The 14,856-nt window shown below is 39.6% G+C and overlaps 3 protein-coding genes across 15 annotated transcripts in view; 2 read left to right on the plus strand and 1 right to left on the minus strand.

The window, feature by feature from the left end:
• Positions 1 to 2,211, plus strand: part of git2a (G protein-coupled receptor kinase interacting ArfGAP 2a) — a 15,087-nt gene extending 12,876 nt beyond the window's left edge. For 6 of the 11 annotated variants that reach the window (XM_031856448.1, XM_031856447.1, XM_031856450.1 and 3 more), the window contains 2 exons: positions 471 to 546; positions 890 to 2,211. In XM_031856448.1, coding sequence (XP_031712308.1) covers positions 471 to 546; positions 890 to 1,102 — 289 coding nt within the window. In that variant the 3' untranslated portion in view covers positions 1,103 to 2,211. The remainder of the gene's footprint in view (positions 1 to 470; positions 547 to 889) is intronic. The other 5 variants (XM_031856451.1, XM_031856457.1, XM_031856452.1 and 2 more) reach the window with 1 other exon arrangement.
• tchp (trichoplein, keratin filament binding) lies at positions 1,078 to 7,586 on the minus strand. Of its 3 annotated transcripts, none has more exons than XM_031856479.1 (12): positions 7,434 to 7,586; positions 6,933 to 7,128; positions 5,735 to 5,945; positions 5,569 to 5,625; positions 5,154 to 5,222; positions 4,354 to 4,527; positions 4,158 to 4,270; positions 3,996 to 4,062; positions 3,723 to 3,895; positions 3,549 to 3,630; positions 3,264 to 3,449; positions 1,078 to 3,104 (listed from the first exon to the last, which is right to left on the minus strand). In XM_031856479.1, the coding sequence occupies exons 2-12, from the start codon at positions 7,121 to 7,123 to the stop codon at positions 2,904 to 2,906; spliced, it is 1,524 nt and encodes a 507-aa protein (XP_031712339.1). In that variant the 5' UTR covers positions 7,124 to 7,128; positions 7,434 to 7,586; the 3' UTR covers positions 1,078 to 2,903. The 3 variants fall into 3 exon arrangements, with proteins under 3 accessions (XP_031712339.1, XP_031712338.1, XP_031712340.1); XM_031856478.1 differs by having other exon boundaries at positions 7,216 to 7,586; XM_031856480.1 differs by having other exon boundaries at positions 1,078 to 2,873; positions 2,961 to 3,104; positions 6,933 to 7,586.
• A 448-nt stretch (positions 7,587 to 8,034) lies between these two features.
• Positions 8,035 to 12,645, plus strand: gltpa (glycolipid transfer protein a). Its single transcript, XM_031856507.1, has 6 exons — positions 8,035 to 8,330; positions 8,504 to 8,633; positions 10,807 to 10,865; positions 10,973 to 11,106; positions 11,220 to 11,370; positions 11,542 to 12,645. Exons 1-6 carry the CDS (start codon positions 8,256 to 8,258, stop codon positions 11,722 to 11,724), a joined length of 732 nt encoding a protein of 243 aa, XP_031712367.1. The 5' UTR covers positions 8,035 to 8,255; the 3' UTR covers positions 11,725 to 12,645.
• The last annotated feature ends 2,211 nt before the right edge of the window (positions 12,646 to 14,856 follow it).

Below are 14,856 nucleotides of genomic sequence, written 5' to 3' on the forward strand. Positions count from 1 at the left end.
CCCCACCTCCTGGTACTCTGGCCTCTGTCCCTGCCTCCCAGGCACAGTTTTATGTTCCTCTCCCTTACACGGTTTCTGCCTCACCTGCTAACAAGCTGTCGCCTTTCCTTCAATGTGTTCACCTTGAATGCTTCAGTTGCTTCAGTTAATTCATGCAAAGTTAAGTTGCAGCTCTACAGTGACTTGCTTTTGATATATACTGAAGGTTATGTAACACATTTTTCAGGTTGTTTCTACTGTTCAGCCGTAATTTTTAATACAAAAATGTGATATGGAGTGAAACTGCCTTCTACTTACTTACAATGCTAAAAATGTGCGCAACAAGTAGCATGTTCTGTTGAAGATGATAACGCACGGTGTGATGAGAATACTATATAGTACACTGACTTGCATGTAAAAGCTTTTGGTCAATTGATATGTTATCCATGTTCAATAATAATAACTCAACAAATGTCTTCTCCTCCTCACAGCTTCATACCCTGCTCAGAAAGAATCCATGTGGCTGTAATAGAAATGGCGGCCCTCTTTCCCAAGGTATGGAAACAAGTTAGTAGATATTTTTTACTTTGAGAGAACAGATCAATCAGCCATTTAGTTTTTATATTTGTTATTATGAAGGTATCGCAAGCAAATAGTATGTATTGTTTTACTTGGTTCTTTAATCAAATAGCAATGAATTGCACCGAATTCTATATGTATTGTATATTGTATATGTTTAAAAGTAAAGACCGCATGGCAGACAACCCAAAGTAGGTTCTGTCCAGCTTCAAGCCAGCAGAAGTCAATTTGCTTCTCAGGGGTCCTCTTTATATCGCATCTCTTTGTACAAATCTGTTGACTTTTGGACAAATGTCCATTAGTATTAAGATATTGTAACCTTCCTCTGCAGAGGCCACGCTCAGAGACTGCGAGAGGCTCTCTGCGCTTGTTGACCTCAAGTGCGTTCCGGCTTCAGAGTGAGTGCAGGAAGGCGTTGCCTTCCGAGGGCTGCCCAGCACCGGACATGCAGCTGGTCACCCAGCAGGTCATCCAATGTGCTTACGACATTGCCAAGGCAGCCAAGCAGCTTGTCACCATCACCACAAAGGAGAATACAAACTAGCAGCACTTACAGAGCTGCAAAGCAGTCAGCATCTCAGTTTTGTTCTTGAATATATTTTTTAATGATTCTTTTGTATTAGTGGTATATGCATGCATTGTTTTTTTTAATTTATGAATAAATATTTAAAGCCAAGCCTGGACAAAATCTGAGTGTAAAAGGAAAGTTGTTAGTTGTTGTAATAGCACAATTTCTCTTAAGATAAAATAATAACTTCCACACATGTTAAATCAAGCAGCCGGCCTGTGGACTGTAATGGTTTATAGATTATAATTTGAGTTAACTTGCTCTTAGTTTCAAATAATCTTTAGTCAGTCCATAATGTAAATACCTATTAAGAGAAGGAATTATTCACAGTAAATCCACATGATATCGGTTAATGTTATCAGTTCAAAGCCATAAATGAGTCATGAATCTGCTGTCATTGAATGCTATTGCTAACATTCTTGTGGCTAAAGGAGCTTCCTCATCAACAGCACTGTGCAAGCATCATCAAACTGTAAAGCTCAATTTCCAAAAACAAATTGACCATTATATGTCTGCAATGCAAATGTTTGTTGCATCAAAAAAGCTATTTACATGGTTTGTCCTCTGTCCAAGTGACATCAGACATGCATCTAGACATTGTGCCTCGTTATGTGTGCCCATTTGTCAATTCAGTGAATGCAAATAACACTTGTTCAGGGGCCAAGTTGTGTTCTTCATCAGCACCAATATGTTGTAGTGTTAAGTTTAAATGGTCTGGTGTGTTTCTTCACACTGCACTGTATTCTGCGGTCTTGTGTGCCATTGCAGTGTTGGTGATGTTAAAAGATATTTCGAGCTAATAGCCATACTGTATGTATGTCCTTGTTTTTTGTGCTCTGTTCCGTTGCTGCTACTTTTGTATTTAATGTGCAACATCTGGGATAGAAGTCTTGACGTCTCCCGTGTAATTGTGCAACCCAACGTTCATCCTCACCGAGTGTTTCAGAGTTTATCGTCATTTTGAAAACTGATCAAGATAATGTCACGCTGTGTACCTGACCGGAGTGCAGGGATGTATGCGATGCAGCTGTTAAGTTGCACTTCGGAAAAGTAATTATTTTCTAAATAAACTTAATTTATAAATACAGCCTGTTGTGATTTGCCAGAAGTTTAATTCATCCGGTTTAACTTTGCATTGCCGTAATACAAAAAACTGAAATTATTTGATTGAAATTATTTAATTGAATCTATAAATACAGGGTGGAAAATATACAGCTCTTAAAAAAAAAAAAGTGCAAAACAAATCATTACTTCTTTTCTACATATGAAAACAACCAGCATGACATTATTAACATAAGGTTGGCACAGTATGACCTCATAACCTACGTCATTCTTTAAAAGGGAATAAATAAATTCACATTTTTGTGTGTATGGAAGAGATGCGAGACTGAATTCACAGTCCTTGTGTTGTCTCTTCACTGTGGCTCAGCAGGAAAACACCAATGAAGGAAAAAATCCCAACTGGATTTGATGAAAGTTGAAATGCATGTTTTCATTGAATGACTGGATTATGTCCATCAGATACTTTGAGTAGGAAGGGATCTCTTCATGGACAGGAGGAACAATCACAGTGAGCACCAACTGTTACGATCTACATATAGGCATGTGAGCTTTGTTTTAAGACACACTTGGAAAAATCGCAAAACTGCTGAAGCTGATTTACAGGTAGAAAAATATACATCTCACAATTCTGTTTTGACTTGAGGCAGGTTGCTCATGTCCATGCTGATCGAGGTCTGCTGTGAATCTGAAAGGGGAATTCAAGCACATTTCAACATTAAAGAGCATTTTGGACCTTGGAAAGTTGACATTCAGCTTGACCTTCATCTTTTACCTTCTCCTGGTACCCTTTCTTGGCCATCCTCTGCATCTCCAGCCTCAGCTCCTCCTCCTGAATCTGAAGGGCCTCCCTGTCGTCGTCCTCATCCTGCTCTATCCTGCACTGCTCCTCCCACTGCTCTTGGTGCTGCTGCTCCACCTACAGCAGATGTACAGAAACACTGGTTTACACAAAGCATATAATGTGATCCTGTGCTGTGGGTTGAAATGCCTGTTCATGTTTCTTCTAAAATATTAACTTTGCTGTGTTTGGACCAAAAGTGCTATGAAAACACAAACCACTGCACTATGTGCCAACCTGAGCATTTATCTCTTGCATCCGTGCCGTCCTGCGTCCCTCTTCTTGCTCCTTCTCCTGGCATCTGGTCTCCCTCTCCAGCTCCAGCTCCTGGATCAGTTGTTCTCGTCTCCTCAGGGACTCCTCCTGAGCCTCTCTGTTCTTTTGCATCTTAAGCTCCAGCTGCTGCTGTCTCCCCACAAGTACCTTTCCAAGTGGAAGAAGATAGAGAGAGCTGTTATTAAGTAGTCATATCTTTTGAATTACATTCAAATAGAGTTTCATCTTGATTTTAAAACAATTCACCTCTTGCATGAGCCGTTCTCTGGCTTTCCTCTCCTTCTCCCACTGTGCTTCTCGTTTCTCCCACACATGTTGAGCTTCTTCTCTGAAAGGGATGAGATGCATTGGTTTGTATTTGAGGAGAAGCGGGAGAGTCCCTTCCTGCAGAGTCAGAGCTTACTGAATCTTGGTGCTTACCTGTGTAGGATGTCAAACTCAGCCTCCCTCTCCTCCTCCACCTGAAGCTGCTCTTCAATCACACGCTTCATCCAGGCAGCATCAGCGATGGCCCTTTCCCTTCGTTCAGTCTCTATCCTCTTGTCCTCCTGCTGTCCTTCTAGCAAGCCTGCCAAGATCTTACGGTCGGCCTCCTAGTGGCCACAGACGAAATCGAGGAAGGTGTGAAAGCCAGTCGAGTTTAAATGCAGGTAGAAATATATACTGTGACAAAAGTGGGTGAAGTAGACCAACCAGTTCCTCCTGCACTTGCTGGGCTCTCCTCTTCAGCTGAGCACGATATTGACGGATCAAGAAATGCCTGGTGCAACACAAATCCAATGAAACCCAATGGTTCCCGAGAAGGAAGTATCATATTGACTTAGATAAGTTATCGACATAAAGAGCTTCCCTTACCCCATCTCACACTTCTTGCGTCTTTCTGCCACTTTTCTCCTTTCCTCCTCTATCTTCTCCAGCTCCCATTGTTTGACCAGCAGAGCTTCCTGCTCCCTCTTCAAGCGAGTTGCCTGAAAGAGAAATAATGCTTTAAAAAAACAACTCATCTGTGATCATTTTCCAACAAGAAATACTTTGTCCAAGTTCTAAATACCTCTGTTTCCCTCAGCTTCAGTTCTTCCATCTGTTTGCGAAGTTCCTCTGCCCTCTTCAGCTCCTCTATGTTCTTCTTCTCCTTAGCTTGCTTCATCCTCTCCAGAGCCTCTCTTCGGGTCCTCTCATACTCATTTTCAAAGCGTTTCTTCTGCTCCTGCTCCGCCACCTCTTGCTACATGTTGGGAGAGAAGGTCACTTACAGTAGGTGTCTTAACTTTCTTAATTATGTACCATGTTGAGAGGATTAACGTGAGTAGATTTCAGACTTGATACTGTGCTCACAGATGACATGGGCACTGTTTAATTAAGCATGAATGTGTTACATAAATAATTAGTCACCTAAAAGGATAATGACAAAGTTTAACGACTTGTGGGTCCGATGTGTCATCACTGACTTGAGGGAGGTCTTGCTTAAATGTACTGGAGAGCAATTTCTACACATTTGGTCTGAGTAAAATTGAGTAATAACCATAGGAATAGAATGAGAGTAGAAAGGACATTGAACTGTTTGCCATGGTCATAGAAAATGATGCACAGCACTGTAAATTGACCATAGAAATGTACAGTGTTGTTACATTGGTCACAGTTGTTTGCAATGCCGCTCTGACCATCCTAACATGTTGACATGAATGAGAATGTCTGTGAATAATAAGTGCTTTGACCTGTCGGCCCTTGTTGTGAGTTGGAGATTCCTTCGGCCACTCACAACACTCAAAAACACTTGTCATTTATAGAAAGTTATCAAAACACTGTAATGAAAATGAACTATTTTGTCTTGTAGCTGTGATGATGTCTTACCTGTTCCTTCTCAGATATCTGCTCCTGCCATTGGCTGACAACATGATCTTTATGTAATGCTGACTCAACCTGTGGACAGATTAAAAGAGCGAGAAAGGACATAGATGGGACAGAGTTACTGATGAACTTGACCCTTAGCAGAAGGGACACCACAACATGTTATTCTCTTCGGTCAACACTGGACTCAGGTTAACAGAAAGTCATGGAATAGCTGTATCACAAGCCCTATTAAGTTTCCAGATCAAGTGGACGTCTTGACAAAAAAGTGTCTGTTTTTTCCTCTTGCAGAGCTCTTCAGAAACTCAGGATGGTTACAGGATTCCTGAGGCCATTTATCACTTCATCAACAGTGAGACTTTGAAGTAAGAGGTTTGGCAACTTGTTGCTTTCCCATTAATAGTTTAAACTTAGCTACCTCTCGCAACTCCGTGTTGTTTTTCTTCCAGTGCTCCCTCAGCAGCTCTTGTGAAAGCTAGAGATAAAAAAGAGAAATAACAAGGATTATACACTTGTGGCAGAGCACCATCATCAGTCCTGAAAAGGAAATATACAACTCATTAAATTAATTTAAGTAAAACTACCTTTTTCCTTCTTTCCTCTCTTGCTGTACGAAGCTCTTCAGTCTTTTGCACCAGCTGATTTGCCAATGAGCTCCTGTCAGGAACTACTTCCCTCAGCTCCGCCTCCAGCCGGTCTTGCTCCTCTTGAAGCATGGCCCTGAGCCGACTCCTGCGCTGCTCCAGACTGGCCTTCTTTTCGTCCTTCAGTCTCTGTTTATTGAATGCCGACATACTGACAGAACGGAGGAAAAGAGACTTTAGTTCTGGCTTCATTTTCTGTCATTTTGGAACCAACAGGGTTTCTTCATGCTAGAAGAGAGAATACTTCTGGTTTATCTATGCCCTTCATTATTCACACACATTTACACAAACACAGTACAGCACAGCATGTTTATGTAAGGTTACATAGATTTAAGGGTAGACACACTGATATTTAGTCACTGAGCCCAATACATAGACTGTGCACATACTGTATATCCAATAACTAAACATTGAAAAAGAGGCAGTGACTTACGCACTACTGCTCTCAGTGAATATCATCAACACTGTATTACTATGATGTTTCATAGTGGAATGATTATTAACGCTGGTAGTCATGGATGCACATTCAGTCATTACTTGTCAATACTTACGAATGTTCTCTCTACGTTATTACAAGCCACGGATCAATGAATTGGGGAACCGTCACTATTTACACATGTTAAAGGAAACCCGCTTTTAAATAATGTGAACTGTGTTTAAAACTTTGTATTTTGACATTTGTTGATTCAATAACTGATTAATCTCTCACCACATATTTGATAATAACAGTAGCATTATAGCCTTCCTTTATCTGGCCACACTTACACATCAGATTAGTCAGGTCCTGAGAGGAGAATCTAACCCTGATTTGTTGTTCCAAGCCAATGTGAGCCTGAGATGTGTATACATTCACAGGGAGCCGTTTGTAGATCACTGTCTCTCTTTAAACGTGTGAATACAGACACCTTATACTCAAAGGTTGATTACTTACAGGTCCATCTAGTGAGGGGCTGTTGTAGCCCCTTGGCCTTCATAAACATGAACATGGAACACAAATCATAGTCAAATTGAAGCAATTGTCCTAAACGGCATTGCTTTGTTTGACCTCCTCCTGTTGCAGAGATGTCTGCAATGACAGTATTAGAGACAGCTTTATGTGGTAACTGGATACGTCCAGTCCACTGGTGCATGAAGTTACCTCTGCTGGTGGGACTGGTGGGAGCTCCACACCGCCTGTCTCTGGCTGCGGACGCTCTGCTCCTTTAAGTATTGAGCATGCAGCTCCCACTGCTTTCGAAACCGGGCCTCCTGCTCCCGCTGCCGGGCCAGCTGTCCGGCCAGCACCCGGGACCGACTGGGCACGTGGGCCGAGAAGGTCGGCAGAGCCATGTGACCTGAATCATGATTAACATACGTTATAAGAAGAAATCACCTCAACCTACGTTGATTGATGTATTAACGTTAGTTAGCTTTAGCGTTACCTGGACCACCTTAAAGCGCCGGTGTGCGTTAAGTCGAAGCTCATTCATACAGAAAACAAAAAGTATGCAGTTATGTCTTTGCTAGTGTTGTGTGTTATAGGCCTTATCGTGTATTATTTAGCTAAGGGCAATAAAGGTAAACAAAACGCTAACGTTACACGTCTCACTAGCAGCAACGCGTCAGGACCATTTCAGCTCGATAAATAACACTCACTCACCTTTCAGTGGTAAACTCAATCGCTTCTCTCGATGTTTGTTAAAGGCAGTCTACGTTTTGCATTACGACACAGACAAATCGCCGTTATTCAAATACTCGATCCATGGAGTCAATCCTCAGTTTTCATTAGTTACCCATACACTTCCTAGTTACTCCCATGCTACGGAACGAGGTAAAGGTCAAAATTGCCTACCGTTGAAATGAAAACGCGAAATTCCTACTCATTTTTTAATTTGTAAAAAAGCCTAGCAATATACATTCTACTTTATTTTCCTTTTTGATCTTTTGTTTAATAGACTATAACGGTTTTATTTTAAAGACAAACGTAACGCTAGTCGTCTACTGGGAAAATAAAGCAGTAATGCCCGTTGATGTATTTGGCCATTTGATTCACAAATAAAACGCTGGCAACATCACCAACATTAACCAGTTAGTATTACTATTATTGTTGTTAGAATTAAATATAATTACACATATCATATTGTAAATAATAGGCTGTAATCTGGTTCCAGACGTTTGAATCACCGACTACACTTGGTCAGAATGAAATAATTAATGAAATAATAAATATTTCATTAATACATATACATTAATGAAGTGGAACTAAATGGCAAATTAAGTCAGATTATCAGGCTACCAATAATGTAATTGAACACTTAAAGATGTTCCACGGAAATCCATTAGTTGGCAGTAAAGTAGCACATGTGATTAAACGCAGAGGAAGACCAGTCAGCTGATTAGAGCACATCAGGTTCCGTTCTTGTGCTTGTGCTGGACTTCTGTCTAAACGCTGTTTATCGGTCCTTTTACCCGACAGGTGCCGATGACCCGGATCTACCAACAACAAGTCGATCACACGAGCCGTCTGCTTGATATTACGCCACTACTGGTGTTCAATGTCGGTGACTGTGTGTGTGTGTGTGTGTGTGTGTGTGTGAGTGAGTGAGTGTGTGTGTGTGTGTGCGCGCGCGCGCGCGTTAGTGCTTTCCGGGTGGGGTATGGCACACAGTTTCTTCTGGTGTCACTGTACACCCGCAGTGAAGGGTTGAGAGCCTGTTGCTATCATTTCAGAGGTACGAGTGTGTCCGGATTAAAGAGATGGCTCTGCTAATGGAGCACCAGTTCAGACAGATGCCAGCTGACAGGCAGGTTGAAACAAGACCGTTTCTGGAGGCTGTGTCATACCTTCCACCATTCTTTGGTAAGTGAAGTTTCCACAGTGTGACACAGTTTAAAGACTACAGGTAGGCTCCAGTCCAGATGTCACTGGCTGCAGTGAGAAGAGGTACCTCTATAATGTATTTCTATTCAGCTTATTTTAATGGCTAAGTTATTTGAGTTGTACAGTTACAGTATAGACCAGATTGATGGCACTGACTAAGTGATATTTATTTATGTAGATTCACAATACTGCATGCTTTAAGCCTGATGACTGTTATATTGGCTTGACATGCACATAAATGCTGGTTTTTATATGACAGAAGTCCCCTGCCATGGACCTTTTTTCCACCGTCATGCATCTTTCATGTGGGATTTGTTCAACTTTGATTATTAAACACTAAACTTGGTGTGAGAACAATCTGTCACAACACTTCCATCAAACCCGATGAACCGATCTCACTCTTTCCAAATGATAATCTTTTTGGGATCGTATTTCTCACCATCAAGCTGTCCACAATCCTTTAGCATGCATAATTTAATCCACTGGCCTAGATTTTAAGTTGTGAAAATTGATTAGTACGGTGTTGAGTTCCCCATGCCCATTCACCGGAGGCATGGTGCACCAGGGCATCTTTGTGTGACTTCATTCTGTATTAATATGCCAAAGGTCGTCTATTGAATTTGCCATGTGAAACCCTTGAGAGGAACCAAGTCTGATGTCAATATTAAGCTCTTTCCTCCTTCTCGCCATTGTTTAACCTGACCTCGAAATTTATTGGCCAACTTTCCTACAAGCCATTAAAGTCCTGTACACTCTCATAGTACATTCACTTAGGTGTTCTAAATGAGTTTGTCTACTTAGACCTCTTCTTCGGGACTACATGGACAGTACTTCCTGAATCCCTTGTTAGGTTTGCACCTGTTTTAAAGCAGGACAAAACCTATTTGTATGATTCTTTTAAGTAGATGGATTTAAGTGACCTCAGTCAATTCCCTTCATGGCTTTGTCCAACTTCAGAATAAACCACCAGAATAATAAACACCTGTGATGACTGTGCAGGGCCTTTAATTAGCCAAGAACTGAACAGACAATATTCTTTGTTAATACAAAAGTATATAAGCACTTATTCTAAGTTAGAGGTTTATATTTTGTTGTTTCCAGATACACTGTGTCTTTGTACCACAAATGTTGTGGAGAGAGTGGAAAATTTAGCCAGAGCCATACAACATGAAGATATCTCCGAAACAAGATATGTTGCCATTAGTGCTGTGGTGATGGCATTAGCACAATAGAGCGGACTTTGTCATGAGTAGTTTCCACGAACAGCTGAGAGGCTGAAAACTCTCTGTTGTGTCGGTGGGTCAACCAGGAGTCGTGTGTGGTCGGGACTCTAGATGTCTCATTGTTCGCCATCCCGTCACCAAAACCAAATAATTAGTAGCCTAATTAAAGGACACCTAATGATAATACGGTGATGACCTGTCTGTGAAAACAGCAGACACTGAAGACCATTGTGGACCACAAGAGTGTTTTAACCACTTTAGGATGTTTCCAGTATTTCACTTAAAGAGTAACCTCCTGAAAATCTTGCTTTTCCATTGGTTTGACTTCTCACCTCGCTGCAGTGATGTACAGGTGTATTCCAGGACCCTTGGTTACAGGTGCAGTCTTAAAGGGATTTTTTGTCAATTGTCAACCGGCTTTGTATTGGATCCTCCTCGACAAATGAGCAGCGTGTGAGCACGGAGCAACCGGCACCGGTAACACAGAGGGAAGCCGAACATCGTTCATTTGCACATACCACCCTTATAGCAACGATACAAAGCCGGTTTAAAAGCGCCAACATTTCCCTTTTAAACTTTGCCTTGTGTATGTCTGCTTGGTCCACCACGTAACTAAAGCTGTATCATACATAATGTAAATCAATTGAAATATTCAGATCCAGGAAGCAATGTAGTATCTGCACAAAGTGACTAGTTCAAATATTAAGACATTTTCATGATTGCAAGCCACACATGCACAACTGCAATAAAGTCAAGCTTTTACAGTTATCTTTTTAGCTTCTATGTTGATAGAGCTTTGTGGTCACTATGAGATGCTCCAAATAATGTAATGATATTGTCTGATAGGCTCAATAAATAGTTTTGTTTACACGTGTAAAATGTCCCTCCCTAAATTCTCAGTCACTCTCTGTGTAAATATTCCTCCTCAGACTGCCTTGGCTCTACTATCTTTGCCCCATTAAAGGCAGATCTATCTGGTAACATCACAGTAAGTATGAGTATTCTTTCATGTGACCTAAGTTAAATCTGTGGCTCTCCTCTTACATTTCTCAGTAACGTTATGATACAATAAAAAAGGTTCTGATTACCTAATAGAAAATCAAGGCGGTTTACGAAACCAACCCAGGACGGTTCAAGACACTCCAGCATATTTTGGAGGCAGAGAAAGAAATACATGGAGCAGAATGGCCCAGAGCTGGAGCAACATTGGCACTAATGTGGCTTAAAAGGTTTGAGAATTTTGACATTTCAGGTTTGATGGACTGTTGGGTTTCGAGTGTGTATTCAATTTTGAGCAAGGTCTGCACCCATAACCACTGTGCATAACTTCTCTATTGACCAGGGGTCTACGATTTATTCAAGTCTTCCTACAGAGCCTGGTGGACGGTGAAAAAGATGATAGCAACCCAAACCTCATTCGAGTCAATGTCACCAAAGCCTATGAAATAGCCCTTAAACGGTATCATGGCTGGTTTGTGCAACAGCTCTTCAAGGTGAGTTCAGAGTTGATATACATGTCTTTTATGAGAGATATATATATAATATATACATATATAAGCAAGCAGATGTATCATTTTGTTTGTTATTTGTGAAGACGAGTATCGCAGAGTGTGCTAACTGCACAGAGTTGAGCACAAATTTGGCATTTTTATTTGCTCTTCCAGGCAGCTCTTTTCGCTGCTCCATATAAGGCAGATTTCATGAAGGCGCTGTCCAAGGGACGGGATGTCAAGGAAGAGGAATGCTTGGAAAAAATCAGAAAATTCCTCATCAACTTCACCGCCACTGTTGATGCTATTTATGAGATGTACAATAAGCGGAATGCTGATCTTGATTACACAGTGTGACTGCAAGACATTATGCTTTACTCCAGTGATCCGCATAGTTTACATAGCAACTTACATTCTGCTGTCTGCAATCTGCATCTGGACATGGCTCCCTTCAGGTCATCTCACTGTGGGAGTGTATGCTCTGTAGCTACACGTCAAATATTTGCACACTTTTAATCATATGTATGTCTGTTCTGACTTTCTCGTTAGAGCTTTTCCTCATCCTTGGTCGACTCTGAGGCTAGTTTCCTAAAGCAACTGAAGATTTAAACGCAGTATTTCTTTGTTTGCCAGATATTCATTTGCATGATCATAAGATAATTATACCAAGAATCAAAGTGCTACTCAACAAATGTTCTTGAAAGCTTCAAGTAAGTGAGTGAGGTGTCTGAAGTTAACAGATTTAATGAGCCAATGAAATTTTGGGTTCTATATCCTACATAAGATAATGGCTGCGTTTACTTGTTATCATACAAAAAATGAATAATGACAAAACAAGAATTCAAAATGTGGTATATGGCTTCTAGTTTGAAGTAAAACTATCAAAATTCAAAGCACATAATTCACACGATTTACAAACACTTGGAAAAGAGGTCAGGTGTTTTCATCTTACACAACGAATACTGTGTAGTCCATGTATTTGGTAATCGATTGTAGTTTTTAATGAACAATTTTATTTCTAAGTTATTACATAGTCCTTAATTATTAATGTAGCTATACAAAATGTACAAAACACATGAATAGAATGTTTTTCGGCGTAATTTTTGAAAAGCTCATGAAGTACAAGAAGCTGTACATACACTGTTGTAAATGGCTTTATATAGTGTACAGCTGTTTGTGCCTTAAGCTGGAACTATGGAGCATTTAAGTAAGAATGTCAGCTTTTTTGCCTTTAGTTCTTTATATTTTTATACATGTCCCTTTTTGTAAACCAGGCAGGCTAATTAAAAACGAAATGTTAACTGTTACTGAAAGTGCGGTCTCTTTTATACTTCCATGCTGTGCAGGACTTGAACAGGTATAAACTATTCTTCCAAAGCACTGCTTCATCAGCACTAAGTGCCTTCTCTGTCCACTCTGCTCTCAGGTGCTTACGTAAAACTGAATGTGAATTTTCTTTAAACCTCTTCGTCAAGGGGATATAAAGTGTTGCAATAACTTTTGCCTTCTGCATGGTTGTTAGATAGAATTTCAGATGCTTGGCAAAACTACATTAAATGTCAAATGTGATATTTTGACAGCATATCAACCATGAATATAATGTGGGTGGCCTTTGGTCAGTCAGTACTGTTTGCTGAAATGCTCATCTGATGTGTCTCTTGTGGCTAACATTATTTTTCAGTGCATGTATAGTGAAAAATAACAAAGCTTGTATTTTCAACTTATGTAAACCATATCATTTGCAATAAAAATATGTGCAATATTTCATGTGATTTGCTTTACTGCTTGTGCATCTCTGCAATTTCCCAAACTAAATTAGTATGTTTACTCCATTTCCATTCATAGTACAATTGAGAGGGAGAATATTTATTTGTTGTCACTATATTTCTATTACATTAATTGAGAAATACTATTACTATACGACTAATAATACTATTAAATCACCTTGAAGATAAGCATTTTATAAGTCATATGTCATAATCATCTCATTTACTTAAGTAAATGATCTTTGTCTTGCATTAAGCTAAATGCCAAGAGGTCAACTACAGTACAGGTTATAAAAAAGTCATAGTATAACATTCCATAATAAGTCATAGTATATTTTGCCATAAAAAGCCATAATCAGAACAGGGGTTATTCTTTTGTGTATGGCTCTTCACAATCCCTTTGTCGGTCTCACCACTCTTCGGTTAAAATTGTACACAGACTCAAAGAAAAAAGTTTGTTTTACTTAAAGTAATATATGATACATTTTTACTTTACTACATCGCAGAGGTAAATAATGTTGTACTGACACTACAAACATACGATGCTCTTATAGAATATGATGCATTGCTGTAGATTAAACTAACCAACAGTATATAAAGGAATTAAAAACATGCAGCATACACGTTAATGCAGCAATATATATATATATATATATACGTATATATCCTAAAACATAAGATATACAGGTAATAGTAAAACACTGACAAGGTACATTTTACTGCACGGGTACTTTTACTTTCGATACTTAAAATACATTTTGCTGATAATAACATACTTCACTAAGGTTTTGAATGCAGGGATACTCGACGTGGATTGTTTCATCAGTTTGGTATTAGTACATTTACTGCAGTGAAGGATCAGAATAATTTTTCATCCACTAATTACTTGTCAGTGATTTAAGTTTGGGAACTCACTTGGCAAAGAGTTAATATACAAACAGTGGTTCAATGATTAAATATGATCACATCATGTTTTAATCAATTAAAATCAAAGAGTTTCTTTGAGCTGTTTGTCACAAGAGGTTTGACTATCAAACACACATTGTCTGTAATCGAATGATGGAGTGAATTTAAATCAATCTTTGCAACTTGACTCCAGTTTATTTACAAGAGAAACACATTTTTAATTATTGTATTTCAAAATGCTATTAACATACTTTGTATTTCATCAGCCTCTACAGTCTGAAACGTTTATAAAACCTGTCAGACTCTGAGTTGTAGTGGAGTAGTGTTTAGTGGTGGATTAAAAACCACCTCTTTACCGTCTGTGTTTAAGTGATATCCGGCCAGTCCAAAAACGAGGATTGTAATCAATTAAATGTAGTTAAACAATGGAGACCTGGTCCGCCCACTTAGTGTCAAAAAGAAAATCTACTCGTGAGCGAGCAGGTGAAAGTTTCGCGAGCAGAAGAGCAGTGATATTCATCGCGCGCTAGGGGACGCCCCTCTCGCTCAAAGCATACTATGCCTTCATAGTAGATACTGGGCCTTTCTCAATACCCAAGTTCACAAGTCCAGAGAACGCAGTATGGACAATTGGAACAGCAGCTTACTTGATGACATCACCACCTCAGCTGGTCTTGCTAATAGATTTAATCCGTTTTTTTACTGTAAAGTATTTTTACAATCAAACTAAATATGACAACCCTGCAGTTTTCGTTTTCATTTAAAATAAAAAAATATACGTGTATTATATATATATATATATATAAATATATAAATA

The sequence above is a fragment of the Anarrhichthys ocellatus genome, unplaced genomic scaffold (genome assembly GCF_004355925.1).
Source record: "Anarrhichthys ocellatus isolate YVR2014 unplaced genomic scaffold, GSC_Weel_1.0 scaffold17, whole genome shotgun sequence".
In the NCBI taxonomy this organism is placed as follows: domain Eukaryota; kingdom Metazoa; phylum Chordata; class Actinopteri; order Perciformes; family Anarhichadidae; genus Anarrhichthys; species Anarrhichthys ocellatus.

Bases quoted from the DNA above. Each gene is read 5' to 3' on its own strand.
- tchp (XM_031856479.1), bottom strand. From the start codon at position 7,123: ATGGCTCTGCCGACCTTCTCGGCCCACGTGCCCAGTCGGTCCCGGGTG. The intron at 3,450-3,548 runs GTGAATTGTTTT...CCACTTGGAAAG, and splicing joins GAGAACGGCTCATGCAAGAG to GTACTTGTGGGGAGACAGCA. The intron at 3,105-3,263 runs GTTGGCACATAG...CATCTGCTGTAG, and splicing joins TGCAAGAGATAAATGCTCAG to GTGGAGCAGCAGCACCAAGA.
- gltpa (XM_031856507.1), top strand. From the start codon at position 8,256: ATGACCCGGATCTACCAACAACAAGTCGATCACACGAGCCGTCTGCTT. The intron at 8,331-8,503 runs GTCGGTGACTGT...CTATCATTTCAG, and splicing joins CGCCACTACTGGTGTTCAAT to AGGTACGAGTGTGTCCGGAT. The intron at 8,634-10,806 runs GTAAGTGAAGTT...ATTCCTCCTCAG, and splicing joins ATACCTTCCACCATTCTTTG to ACTGCCTTGGCTCTACTATC.